The 14,875-nt window shown below is 44.3% G+C and overlaps 1 protein-coding gene across 5 annotated transcripts in view; it reads left to right on the plus strand.

The window, feature by feature from the left end:
• Map7 (microtubule associated protein 7) overlaps nucleotides 1-14,875 on the plus strand; it is a 136,355-nt gene that overhangs the window by 77,495 nt on the left and 43,985 nt on the right. For all 5 annotated transcript variants that reach the window (XM_041654763.1, XM_041654759.1, XM_041654762.1 and 2 more), the window contains 2 exons: nucleotides 8,090-8,182; nucleotides 12,808-12,885. In XM_041654763.1, coding sequence (XP_041510697.1) covers nucleotides 8,090-8,182; nucleotides 12,808-12,885 — 171 coding nt within the window. The remainder of the gene's footprint in view (nucleotides 1-8,089; nucleotides 8,183-12,807; nucleotides 12,886-14,875) is intronic.

Here is a 14,875-nt window from a genome sequence, read left to right on the forward strand (position 1 = left end):
CCCTGGATTTTGCATAGTCATGCACATAATTCCCAAGGGACAGGGATAATGTGCAGCAGCTAAGTCACAAGCGAACACCGGCTAACCTGGCGCCTGCCACGATAGGTAGAAACGATGAGGCTTTCCATTTAGAGGCTCGTCCTAGGTCTGCAGGGAAGTTTTCCATCTGCTTGCTTGTTTGTTTTAAGGTAAAAGCACTTTTCCTGGCGCTGAGAAGACAGCTGAGTGATCACTCCAAGTGCAGCCCCTGGCACCCACATCAGGAGGCTCACAGTTGCCAGCCGATGCCTCTCCAGGGATCCGGCACTTTCTTCTACACCCTCGGGCACCTGCACTCACATGTTCACCCGCACAAACATATCTCCACAATTTTTTAATAATCTTTTAATAAAGCCTTTTCCTACCTGATATACGCCTGTAATCCCAGCACTTGGGAGAAGAAGGAAGGAAGATGAGAAGTTTAAGGTCATCCTTGTCTGCTGGTAAACTCAAGGCTAGCCTGGGCTACACGAGACCCTGTCTCAAGCAAACACACCTTCCCGCACTAAAAAAGAGTTTTCTAATTGAATTTAAATTGTGTAAAGTTTAGTTCTATTGGTTCGGTGTCTGGGGAGCTATAAGATGAACCAAGGGATTGTCTTCAGTAGTAAACAAAGCAGCTTGGTAGGCGATGCCTCACTCCCAGAAAACATGTTGAACATACGTGTTCTAAAACTTGTTTTCCCTCATGTTCTGCTAAGGTGGCTGTTTTAGAACCAATTATCAAAACAAATATCGTAAATTACTTTAAGAGACAATGGGATTTGCCCACCTCTGAGGCTGAAAGACTTGTCTCTGTCCTTACCCATGCTGTCAGCTGGAGCTGTAATAGCCTTGTGATTTCCTACACAGCACCAGCAATATTCTCTTTGTGTTTGGGTAGTAGCACTGAAAATTCCTCACATTCTTGCTTGTTCAGTTGATTTTAAATCTTGTCTGATAAAACACTGAACTTTTTTTTAAACATTGACTAATGCCAGAAGCTGAAAATTCTTCATCTGGCTTCATGTGATAGGTTTCAGCCAAAATGCATGTACAAAAAGTATATTAAATTACTTTCAGGGCCTGGCAGTGGTAGCGCACGCCTTTAATCCCAGTACTCAGGAGGCAGAGGCAGGCGGATCTCTGTGAGTTCGAGGCCAGCCTGGTCTACAAGAGCTAGTTCCAGGACAGGCTCCAAAAACTACAGAGAAACCCTGTCTCGAAAATTCAAAAAATAAATAAATAAATAATTTTAAAAAATTGCTTTCAGGTTAGATGTACATGAAGTGTAATTAATTTCATATTGAGACCTAGATCTTATCTCCAAAATGCGTAATTTCGTATATACAAATGTTCTGAAATTAAAAAAAAAACACAAAACAAAACAAAATCAGGAACATTTTGATCCTGAATATCATGTCTGTTGCTTTCTCCTGAGGAACGCTGTCACCAAGTTGGCCTAGGTTTCTTCCCCTCAGAACCCCAGGGGCTACTCAACCTCTGGTACTATTTCTGAGACCCAGCCTCATGTATTTTAGTGGGGTGCTATCGGAAAAATGTAAAGGAGGAAGAACGCTGAGGCCAGGTGGGACAATGAGTGTGTATTTGTCTCGTGCTCACTCCTGTGAGCTGCGATTGTTGCTACACAGTGTCATAGTGATTATGGCTCAGAATTTAAGTGGAAGAAAATCTCTGTTGTGTGAAATACCCAAGCTAGCAGGTGTTATTAAATTGCTTTATTCCTTCTTAGAATGCAAATTTTACAATTAAAGTTGGATAAATAGTTAATATCTATGATTGAAATGTTATAATAATCCTAGCAGGTATAGTTGAATGGATAAGTATGAGGAATTATTATATATAAATATATAAAGTGTATATCTGTGAGGATAGCAGCGTCTGATCAATAGCAGTGTCTGGATTGAAACTATTAGATTAAACCTGGAACGGCTAATATCCAACTATGATAAAATGTGATGTCGTGTGTTCTCAGTTACCATCCCCAACCTGAATGTCCACAAAGGCCAATTAAATGACAGACAGAGAGAGGAACTGAGTTCTAAACTTTGGCTGCATCCCAGCCCAAATTCTCTATTTTATTAAAACTCATAACTAAATCCATGCATGATGTTGTATGCCTATAATCCCAGGACTAGGGAGGTTAAAGGATCATGAGTTCAAAGCTAGCCTGAGACTCTGTTTCAACCAAGGGTTTAGGTTTATCCCAGGGGAGAGCTCTTGGCTAACAAGCACAAGACCCAAGGTCTATTCTCCAGATCCATTTTTTGAATGTGCTGTACAATCTAAATTCTGACCAAATGAGCAGTTCTTTCATTATATAAAGCTGTTCAAAGAAGGCACTCCATCATGCCATAGGTTCAAAGATCAAAAGGAAGCGGTGGAAACCCCCTGGACCTCCGAAGGCAGGCCATCACAGGGAACATAGGAAGTCCCAGCGCTGTGGACCATAGAGGCTCAGGTCACAGCCTGCCTGACGCACAAAGCTCTTAGGAGAAACAGTCTCCAGTGCCTGCTGCCTCTGTATTTTGGCCTTGAGTGCATCGGGGAGAGTGTCCCAAGGCTGTCCACAAGGCATCTTGTCTGTATGCTTCCTCTTGGCCTTGTTCCAGCATGCTCATTTAGACCTAATGGAGTAAAGCTTTCAACGGTGCAGGAAGATCACCTGCAGTTTCCTAAGGCTGGCAAAAAGCCTACTGAGCATCATGGTATACGGCTCAACTTTCCCATTTGAACTTGAGGAAAAAATTCAAGTAAACCATATTGGAAAATCACCTGAGTCATTTAAAATGTTTTCTTTTCCTACCGATAAATTTAAAGGTGATATGTGTGGCTCTATCTAATAGTTTCCTAAGAGTTTTGATTTTTTTTTCTTTATTTTGAAAAGCCGAAGATAAATTTCTCTTTTCATTGTTTGGTGAGTTTTTTGCTTTTCTTTTTTTTTTTTTTCTTTTTTGGCTGTTGTGGGGGGATGGGTACTGAACCAAACCCAGAGATTCACACATGGCAGGTAAGGCACCATACTCCAGATTAACTTTCCAACCCCATGTTGTTCTTATACAGTGAAATTCCCTACACTATTAAAATTAATATGAATAATTTATTTTTAATATTATGATGATTGAGGGTTTTAAGGCTTATTTTCCACTTGGTGTTATAAAGGTCTTTAAGTTCCTCTCTCAAACCCCAGAAACACTGATTATTAGCTTCTCCCAGGACCGGATCATACCCTGAAAACCACGCCAACATGTTCCGTCTCTGCAGCGACCCCAGGAAGGTGGTTGTAACTGAGCTGAAAGCCTTTGAAGCCAGCGCTGCACCAGCTTTCTCTGCCCCATCTGTTGTTTGCTCCCCAGGAACACTGTCTTAAGTTTTCTTTCTCTAAAGCTTGGAGGAGAGAGAAAGCCAGTTTGCTAAGTGTGTAGGGAATAGGGGAAGACCCAGATGATTTTGTGTGATTTCCTACCAGCAAGGCATTGGGTTGCCTTCCTAGACATTATTTTCCCAGCGCTAGATCTCTTTGCTTTCTTTACCAAAGGGGAATTGAGCCTTAGCTTAAGTGGTCCACAGAGGACTCACACAACAGAGGCGGGTTTGCTGGCTCCAAGACACACTGCTGACATGGAAGTCCCCAGCCCCTGGGAGGGTGTAAAAGTTGGGAGAAAGGGCCCGAGTGAACTCTCTGTGTGACATGCCTGTGTGCATTGTTAGCACACTTCTTCCTGCTTCATCTGTGATGTAGGCATCATCTCCCCATTACCTACCTGTCACTTTAGCCAATGAGAACCAGGTTTCAAATCAAATTCAGGTCTGCCTGTCTTGTCCTTACTATAATCACCAAAGAAATAGTGGGCGAAGCATGGACTCATGTGGCAGTGGGCGCAGAGCCTGACAGTTCAAGCCTGGCACAGTGGTGCACACCTGTAGTCCCAGCACACACTGTAATAGCGGTGTGCACAGGCAGATGTAGCTGAGAGTTCTACATCTGCATCTCAAGCAGCAGGAACAGCCAAGACACCACAACTGGCTTGGGGGGGGGGGGGCAAAGCCCACCCCCAGTGACACACTTCCTCCTAATCCACTCCCTAATGACCAAGCATGCAGACATGAGCTCTTGGGCCACCCTCATTCAAACCACCACCCTTTCGTACTCACGCTTGCACAATGGGCTCTTTACTGAGTCTTCTTTTTCATAACCTTTTAAAAGATTTTTAAATGTATTTATGTCTGTATTATGGATGTGGCATGGAGGCGGGGGGGGGGGGTGCATACGTGTATGCTTCTTCCTGCAGAGACCAAAACAAAGTCTTACATTCCCTTGAGCTGGAGTTACAGGTGGCTAAGAGCCATTAAACCTGGGCTTGGGAAACCAAACTCAGGTCCTCTACAAGAGCAACAAATGTTTTCAACCACAGAGCCCTAGTTGTGTTCTCAGGAATAGCTATGTTAGCTGGATGAGATGCAGTCCCAATGTAGTTGGTTTTTATTCGTGAGTTTTGTTGTTATCAATTGCTGTTTCAGTATTGGGAACTTAGGGTCTTATGTATGCAGAGTGCTCTAACCACTGAGCAACACCCCAGCCTCCATGCAGTGTTCACTTCATTTCCCTGATGCCTACGGGAATTGTGGAACATAAAATTTATCTTTGACATTTGGCTTTTTGTACAATATAGCAAATTAGAACCAAACGAAGGAGATGAGCTTTTCTTGGGGCAGAATCAGATGCACGACTCACATTGAACACAGCTATGCATCTTGTTGGAATACTCAGCTGGGGTTGGTGTTTGTCATAAGAAAGAAAGGCGACCAGCATTGGAAAATTAAATGATGTTGGGTGGGCATGCCAAGCAAGAAAGAGATGAAAATGTATGGGATGTATTTTAAGCCAGTGGTGCATTTATAGTCTGGTTATTTAAAAAATAAAATGACCATTATTTTGAAAATTTGCGGTCATTCTTTCTCTCCCTCAGTCTCCAAAGGGCTGGGACTGCAGCCATGCTCTACCAAGCCGGCCGGCTCAGTGGAACACTCGCTTTACTACATTTTATTTTAGTGTGTGTATGTGTGTGTGTGTGTGTGTGTGCCCCAACAGTTGGATTTTTGCCTAGGAATCTGCCCATTTCCTCTAATAATAAAACTTCTAGAAGGTAACACAAATGTAAAGGGTTAGAGGGATGTTTTTAAACAGTTTTTTTATACATTGGCAATGATAGTAGATAGATAGATAGATAGATAGATAGATAGATAGATAGATAGGATCATCTGCCGCTCACTCCCAGTCCCTGTGGCACGTCTACTTATTACTTATGAGTCATTTTTGAGAGATTAGCTTGCATCATGATGGAAAGGCTTACTCTGTCATAGTGAACAACAGAAGTTCCAATGACACCCCAGTGTGGGTGTTTCGGGGGCTGCCTCTCTAATTATGAGACTGTAGGCCAAACCTAGTCGTCTGGGCTTCACTCGCTCCATGGTGACCACACGCAACAGTGTTATGCAGCATCCTGGCATCTGCTGCTTTTTGGGGGCAGTGTCAGGGGCTGTCCCGGTCCACACCACCTATCCTGGTTTAGCCACCACCACCACTGCATTCCCTGTGGTGTGCACCACACAACACGACCCTTTCCAACTGGAAAATGGAAGCTTAAGTAAAGTTCCCTTAAGTAGCAAGTACTGTCAGAAGCTTATGGTCCAGGCCATCTGCTCTTTAGCTATTCATTTATTCTCAACCCGTTCCACTGAATCCTCCTCGGCATCAGTGCTGAAGATGGTTGCCGAAGCCTTTACCACACTCAAGGCCAGTGCTCTACCCCTGAGCCACATCATCAGCCCTTTCTGCTGAATCATTTTCCTCTCCTAAGGGGCGTTTGTTTTGGCTCATGGTTCAGAGGATACAGTCTTCCTAAATCTTTACAAAACTTTCCTGAAAACAAGAGCCCAGTGTATAAATCACACGCTACTCCTCAGTATTTATCTTTGAAACTGTCACTGAAGGCAAAGAGGTTGTTTGAACCTAGCTAGCAAATTCCATATGTAGTTGAAATATAGCCACAAAAAGTTAGTGTTTGCCTCACTTAGAAGGCAAAGTTTGGGTCTCTACAATCCACTTGTAAATTCAGTAATTCCCCTCCCCTCAGGTGTAAGTTATATATGCCTATAATTCCAGCACTTGAGAGATCAAGTCAGGGACAGTGCCATGAATTACAAGTCAACCTGGCTTATATTGTGAGCACAGGGCAGCCGAAGCTGGATGCTAAGACCTTGTCTCAGAGAACTAGAGAGAGGAGGGCAAGGAGGAAACACATCTTGGAAAGCGCCTTTAAACTCAGTCTTCATGAGGTGTAATCGTCACCCCACTGTTTAGGTTCCAACCCCTTGACCTAATGGAACCCTGTTTTCTAGATAACATCCTGTTCTGCCGCCTTCAAACAGGAAGTCATAGAGGCTCATGGGTAAGGACTAATGAGTCAGGCTAGGGAGGAGAGGCGAGTGCCTCTCTTAAACAGGTCAGAGGACTCTGATGTCACAATTGAGCAGAGATGCAAAGACAGTGAACCAGCTGCTGACCCCATGAGGAGAAGAGTTTCTAGGTACATGCTCAGAGTCTGAGATGGACTGTGGAGGCAGCTGGTTCCCCTGGAGCCAAGCAGAATGGGAGGTGTTACCTTATCAAGACCAAAGCACACCAAGTCTTCCAGGCCATGGTAGAGACCTCGGATTTCCCTCCGGGTGGCATGGGCTGGAGAGTTTTGAGCAGAGGGAGGTTATGAAGCAGTCTCATGTGATGGTTGATGTGAGGACAGACTGAAGGGGCCACGAGGTCAGGTAGACAGTGACGTGGTTAAAGACACTTGCAGGAGAGGGAATCACAGTGGTCAGATGCTTTCCAAGGAAAAAAGAAAGCACTAATGAATTAAATGTAGGGAATAAAAAGAGATCAATGATGACTCCACAGGACCTGCTTAGCTGAAAGAAGTAGCTGAACTGGGATGGGGGTGTTGAAGGCGGAGCAGCTGTGGAGGCAGGAGAAGGGAGGAACTGGTGTTTTTGACATGATTTCTGAAATTGTAGCAAACATCCTTTGAAAATGGGTTCAGTTGTCCTGGACATGGAGAATCCTATATTTCTAAGAACCAGAGAAATACCTGTTATTTGTGCCCCTTGTTCCTGTCCCAGGATACAGTTCCCTGCGTCTAAGAATCTTTGCTGTACCGAGGATGCAGCCAACTAGAGCACTTGCCTGGCAGCTGTGAGCCAGTAAGGGCTCTGGTACCCAGCACTGAAAACTGAAATAATACTAATTTATCTTTGAGTTGAACTTGGGACAGAGCCTTTCTCAAAATCCTAGTGTATATTATCTCCTGGTTCCCTTTCGGTGATTTCTGTGGTTCCATTTGTGGAGTTTTTAAAATTCCTTGTTCAAACTTTCTAAGAACAGAGCTCAAAGACTTATTTCCTGTAGAGGCTGGAGCTCAGGCAGGAGGATTTTCCATGAGTTTGAGGCCAGTCTGAGCTACATAGTAAGCACCAGGGTAACCCAATGCCTCCTATCCAAGGCTGTCTGAAAACAACAGCGAAAAGACTTAGTTTCCAGGCAGACTTCCCCAGGGCTGCCTTCTGTGTGAACTGTGACAGCAAGGGTGCGTGCTCTTCTGAGCCCTGGGCCATGCCACTGATGTAGGATTGGGCCATGCCACTGATGCAGGATTGGGCCATGCCACTGATGCAGGATTGGGCCATGCCACTGATGCAGGATTGGGCCATGCCACTGATGCAGGATTGGGCCATGCCACTGATGCAGGATTGGGCCATGCCACTGATGCAGGATTGGGCCATGCCACTGATGCAGGATTGGGCCATGCCACTGATGCAGGATTGGTCCCTTCCGCTGCTGTGCCCTGCTCGTGGGTGGGGGTAGTAACTACTGCCTTGTATTTTTGACTCGAGTCTCCTAACTGATACAGAAGTTAACAGTAAATCCTGGATGACCAGATGCTTGTAAATCAATTTAAGGAACTAATGAAGTATCTCCTTTTGTCTCGCTCTGCAGCGCCTGTACAAGTACAAGAAAAGAAAACAGCCGCCAGCCGTCCCACGTCTACAGTTTCAGGACAAAATAGCAGCCACTCAGGAAATAAACCAGGTAAGACGTTCTGTGGAGAAGGGGAAGGCTACTTCAGAAGCCTCCGTCACATGGTAAGTAGAAACTGAACGTAGAATCTAGGAGTGCTTGGTCCTGTCCTCGCCACCAAAAGCCTCTCACACAGATTTGTGGTACAAAAGTCAAATCTCTCGGTCATCTTAGAGTTCTCTCTTTCAAATGGAAACAAAAACTCAAGACTTTTAAAAATCGTTTGACAACCACTGAGATGCCATGTGTGGACACATTTCCCTTCAAGCAGCGTCTAAAACAGTGCTTCTCAACCTTCTAAATGCCGAGACCCATTAATACAGGTCCTCGTGCTGTGGTGGCCCCCAACCATGAAAGTGTTTTCGTTGCTACTTCGTAACTAGCTTTGCTACTGTTATGAACCTTAATGTAAATACTTGTGTTTTCCCATGGTCTTAGGCAACACCTGTGAAAGAGTCGTTCGAACCCTGAAGGGTTACTACCCACAGGTTGAGAACCACTTATCTAAGAGTGGCTGTGTTTGAAGCTAAGTTACAACACAGTTTTTGAGCCCGTATGGCCAGCATTATTGTGTATCTCTTTTGTGACTTTCTGAAAACCCACTCAGATCTTTACAGGTCTAGACACCCACACAGTAGTAGTAAGCCTTCATCTGATTCCCTGCCATGATCGTAACCTACCTACAGAGTAATTTTCTATAATTGCTTATGAGTCATGATCCGTTCCATTTGGTGACACAAAGAAATAAACTGTCTGTAAACATAATACAAACCTCTGAACAGGCAGCGCCCTTCTTCCCAGCATCCCACAACCACCATGCGTTTCCTGGGCAAGGTGAGCATGCCACACAACGATGACGAGAGTCCACACGGTTCTTAGAAACCCGCTTCATGCGTTATTCAAGCCGGACCACTCCACTTCCTTCCGTGCATCAGTGAGAATGCAGACAGACAAAACATTCTCCTTTCTACTTCGTTTTGTCTTTTTGACATGTGGAAAGCATCTTCATCGAAGTAGATAATGACTTGTCATTTAGGAGGAGGACAGCAGTGGGTATTGTTGCTTGAGCAGGGTCAGCCACATTTTAATGAGCAAGCTGAGCTCTCCCCTTTACCCAGCCACTTCTGCCTGCCCATGTTCCCACCAATAACTAGTACTTATTGGAGGCTTTTCTGCCACGGACCGGCTTAGGGGAGCCACTCAGACCGTGGGAGAAGCAGGGTCTTGGTAACAGGAAGGCACAAGTTCAGCGAATGACAGACAGACACAACACACAAGAGAGTGGTTGGAATCTGCTCAATTTTACTGAATTCAGGTTTTCATTATATAATATTCAAACAAAGAACAAATCAGAAGGTCATGTATCATTAGTTGGCACAGTATGAAAGCTTCTTTTAGTCACATCAGCAATATTTAAGAAAAGTATATTATCAGGAACAGGAGTTAGACATAAAGCATCCTTAGAAGAGGAAACCTTGTCCTTGGGAATGTAAACCTGAGGCAAGTGGTTTCATCTTATGAATAGAAAGTTTCTGTCTCATTATCGCTATCATGGCCCTTCCTCTTCCTAACCCTTTATTTCATCTAGTGACCAAATATACCTAATCAGTTCTCTGCACCTGTTGAACTATACTTTTTAGTACCTTCTTATGCAGTAGGCACTATGGGGGTTGGGATCTAGCAAGCCTATCCATAAAGTTCAAAGTATGATATAACAGTCTTTGTCCATCAACATTAACCCATCTATTCCCTTGCTCGTTCTGCTGTAGTCTTATACATTCCCATACTGTGCTTTTCTATCCCAGAGCTGTTTCTGAAGAGAATGATCCTTGTCTTGTATATATATAGAATATCATTATTATGAAAGAGATTGTGCAAAGCTCATATCCCGCATAGCCAGCTAATCGAGAAACCCGTCTATGCCTCAGCAGTGGCTAATACCGGGCCGTCTGCCATTGACCTCCAGGAAGCCTAGCCCCATGGGACACGTAGCTCCCGTCCGGCATAATGACATATGTCATGTCACACAGACGACACTGGAGTTGGTGTGGCACTTTTCTGTGCATGGGACTGGAGAGGGTAATGAATCCCCATGGGACTCCTCTAGGAGGCCTTCACTCCTTAGGTTCATGTGAGCACCCTATGGCAGGAGAAGTCCCTTTGGGTTTTGTTTGTTTTTACTTTGCTGGAGATCAAATCCAAGGCCTTTCTTTATGCTAGGCGAGCATTGTGCCACTAACTATATCCCAACCTAAAGAGGAAATTCTCTTTTCAAATGTTGTTTAGATTTCATTTATTTTACGCGGTGGGGAGCAGAGTGTTAAGTGAGAGACTCTATCAAGAGAATAAGGTAGAGCATAATAGAGCCAGATACCTGGCTTCCCTCTCTGGCCTCATGTGCATACACAGGCACGTGCACAGACACACACACACACACACACACACACACACACACAAGCACACACGCACACATCTGAAGGGGAAGCACTGCATTGTATGTTCAGGAATTGCTTCTTCACCTTCGGAGCCCCAGATCTCATATAACCCAGATCTCTCAGGGTTACTTTGCATAGGAGGGCCATACCATATATTTGTATTATTAAAATCATCTTTTAAATTTTGGGGTGAAATTCAGGATGTGCCTGAAAGCAAGATAGAAGCATTGCGTCTTTTAGACTGAAACTATCTATTAACAGAACTTGTCTGTGTGATCTGAAAAGTCACTCCTCTAAAGCACTTTTCACAGTGTCCTTTTGTGGTGACCTTCAGACCTTCATGTTGCTAATGTTTAGGAGGGAATCAACCTCGAGCTTTAAGAAGCACTAAGTGACAAAGAAAACATTTTCCTTTTAATTTCGCCTTGATTAATTCTGTTTCTTTTCTTCAAAATAGTGTTTGCTTTCATCAAAAATGCATGGTAGCACACCCCATCCATGGATGACCCTTGACACACTGCCTGGGCGAGGCCACCTACCCCTTTTTGAGTTCACAATTGTGTCTTTCCGAGGTGGGGATGAGTCATCCTACAGGAATGTTTGAAAGTTCATAATTAAGAATCTGAGGACTGAGAAGATGGCTCAGTTAGTAAAGTGTTTGCCTTGCAAAGACCTGACTTTGATTCCCCAGAACCCACTACGTCTCATTGGCCCACAGTTGTAATTCCAGCACGGAGAAGGCAGAAATAGGTGGGTCCTGGGGCTCACTGGTGAACTAGCCTAGCCTGGTCTGTGAGTCCTAAATCTCTGAGACCCCTGTCCCAAAAGAACGAAGTGACAGTGTTTGAAGAACAACACCAAGGTTGTCCTCTGGCCTCCACATATGTGCGTGGCAAGCACATGCCTGCATTCACACACATGAATGAAGGCACACACATGCACATGCGTGCACACACAATCTTCTAACAAAAATCCAGGCCAAAGATATATCAGCTTGTTGCTTCCCTGCTCATGAATGACTGTAGGAAAGTATTAAGTCTATTTTCTGTAATTAAACCATTTTACTTTGGCTCAAGCAAAAACTTTCTGTGTACAATAAAGACAGGCAATTCCTAACATACGGAAATCCCAGTCTGAGCTGAGTGGCTGCAGGCAGCGTTCCTTAAGGTTTGGTGGCATGGCATGATGACATGCGCAGTGCAGTTCATGCAGCGTGTTCCCAGCCAAGGCCACAGTGAAAGCACGGGCACAACAAGGGCACGCGGTACCAAGAACACCATGGTTCATTACTCTTTGATTTTGAATTTGTGGTTGTTGTGAGTCGAGAATCCTTGCCCTGTTGCCCAAGTTTTCATGACTCCCACCTTCCATTACATGACCCCATATAGGGATCACAACCACGGGGTAAGGAGATCAGCTCTGATAAATAAGAATAATAGAAATCAGACAGCTTAGTGACACAAGTATTATATTATCTGATGAAACTATCAAAAGGCTTCAGAAAAAAATATTTTACTTGATCTCTTGGTTTTTTGAGGGGTGTTTTGCTTTTGTGTTTAATTTTCTGGTGATATGGGGAATTGAAACCAAGGACTTAAGACAGACTGGCCAAGCACCACCCTGAACTCCACTCCCAGCTCCCTAACGCCTTAAAATAGCAGGAAATACTTGGGAGTTCCCAGGAAAGAAATGATAACAAAGCCTATCGCTGAGTGTAGACACATATTAATATTAATATTCATAAGAATATTAATATCTCAAAAACATTTTTAAAATTTTAATTAAGTAGGCTGGGCATTGCAGTGTGTGGATCTCTGAGTTCTAGACCAGCCTGGTCTACAGAACAAGTTCCAGGTCAGCTAGGGCTGCACAGAGAAGCCCTACCTCAAAAAACAAAAAACAGAACAAAATAATTAATTATATGTATATGTGTCTGTATGGGGATATGTGTACATGTGAGCAAGTGCCCATGGAAGCCAGAAGAGCTTGTGAGATCCCTGGGGCTGGAGTGCAGGCAGTTGTGGAACACACACACACCAGCTGTGATACTGGGAACGAAACTCAGGTCCTCTGCAAGAGTAAAGAATTGTTCTTAACCACGGGCTATTGCTTCAGCCCCTTGTTCATCAAAGATTTTCAACAAAAGATGTATACCAGTGTATATCTTTTTAAAATTCACTCTTGTGCTTCCTCTCATTTCAGACCCTCCGCCCGTGCTGCGGGTTGACGACCGCCAGCGTCTGGCCCGGGAACGCCGTGAAGAACGAGACAAGCAGCTAGGTAGTCCAAGCCCCTGCATTGCGTGTCTGATCACTCATTGATGGCCTTGCTGAAATGCTAATTTTTCTGCCCTAGGACAAGGGACACAACTCTGAGAGAGTATGCATCACGGTAACATCCGTGATGGTCTGTGTGCATTTGTGTATCTGGCTGGTGGCTGGTGAAGCCACCTAGTGTGTGATCCACGCTTAGGACTAACACCACACAGCCTACAAAACCAACAAAGGAAAAACAGCACAAGGACAGTAAACACGGTTCCTTTTTTTAGGTACAAAGGTATGAGACTTGACACTTCCTGGTGTCCACGCTGAAATAGTCCTGCTGTTGACTTTACAGACAGGAAAGGCAGACACCTGATGCCAAGGTTCCTGCTTTTCCTCTTGTCACCAGAGGCCCTCGTGAAAGGTCAGCAGCCACCTGGCAAGCTGAGTCACAGGACTGGCTTTACCAGGAAGTGGCAAGCACAGCACTCAGAGGAGGAACAGTCCCGTGTTCTAGAACGTTGGCTGTGGAACCAGTGCCAGCAGCCCTTCCTTTATTTGATATCTTTGTTTGTTTCCCAGAACTGGACTTTTTTTTTACTTTTTAAAATTTTTTTATTTTTATTTTATGTTCATTGGTGTTTGCCTACCTGTGTGCCTGTGTGAGGGTGTCTAATCCCCTTGGAACTGGAGTTATAGACGGTTGTGGACCTTCATGTGGGTACTCAGAATTGAACCCAGTCCTCTGGGAGAGTAGTTGGTGCTCTTAACCACTGAGCCATCTCTCCAGCCCCTAGCACTGAAATTCTTTTGTTTGTTTGTTTTTATTTTTTGTAGCTTTGGTGCCTGTCTTAAAACTCGCTTTTAGACCAGCTGGCCTCAAACTCATAGAGATCCACCTGCCTCTACCTCCCGAGTGCTGAGATTAAAGGCAACACCGCCTGGCCAGAACTGAACTTTTATATTGAGTGCTCTTATTGTTTCTATCCAACAACCATTTTTTTTTAACTTTTATTTTTTGACAATTTTATATAGCTAGCATTTGATTACTAACCCCCTCAGCCTCTATTTGACGCTAAGGAAGCTAGGGCCTGAGGTCTTTGCAGAAAATGGCCCCTGCTCTGCTGAAGTCATGTAGTGCAGAAGAGCTAGCTCATCCACGGAAGAACCAGCCTCTCTAACCCATTCCCTTCCTGCTCCTGATGGAGAACCTAAGTGTGTGGCACTGGTGACTTTGTTTTAGCAGAGGTCTATTTCTCTTTCTTGGCTGGCAAGAGGATGTCATTTCATCTGTTGCCTTGGTTTTTACTTTTTGTTGACTTGTGTTTGGCAGCAGGGGAGGCAAGGGGGGCGAGATCCAGAGAACTTTATGGATTGGTTCGCTGCTTCTACATTTATGTAGGTTTTGGGCATTAAATTCAGGTCTTCGGACCTGTAGAACACCACTTTACCCACTGAGTCATCTCACCAGCCGTTTGGGTTGATTTGGGTTTTACTAACGTAGGGTTTTATTATAAAGCCCAGGCTGGCCTCGAACTTAGGATCGTCTGCCTCCTCAGTGCTGGACTAGGCCCAGTGAAACACAACTTCTGCTGCTGAGATGTTTTTAAACACTAACTTACTGAGAAATAATTCAACTCTGCTGTTTTTCTGAGCTTGGCTGTTTCCTCCTAGTCCTACTGTCCCCGTTTCCACTGTGCTTCCTGCAGACGGGCAGTCCTGGAAAGCAGGCTTGTTGTGACCCTTAGGCCTCCACCTCCTCCTCTGCACACTGCTCCCTGGCAGTAAAGTCAGACAAACTGGCCTGCACAGGAGTATTCAAAACCAAAGACTTTTAATGAAGAGAAACCCTTTGAAATATGCACGATACAAAAACCAAAGGTTGTTTATGTCAGCTGCTACTGTATTTTCAAATTTTGTAGTGCTACATATATGGAAATATTTCAGTTCTTAGATGTAGTGATACATATATGGAAATATTTCAGTTTTTAGAAGGAAACTAAAAAAAT

Source organism: Microtus oregoni, unplaced genomic scaffold, assembly GCF_018167655.1.
Source record: "Microtus oregoni isolate MIOR12 unplaced genomic scaffold, Mior012 000006F_ref0000085, whole genome shotgun sequence".
Classification (NCBI taxonomy): domain Eukaryota; kingdom Metazoa; phylum Chordata; class Mammalia; order Rodentia; family Cricetidae; genus Microtus; species Microtus oregoni.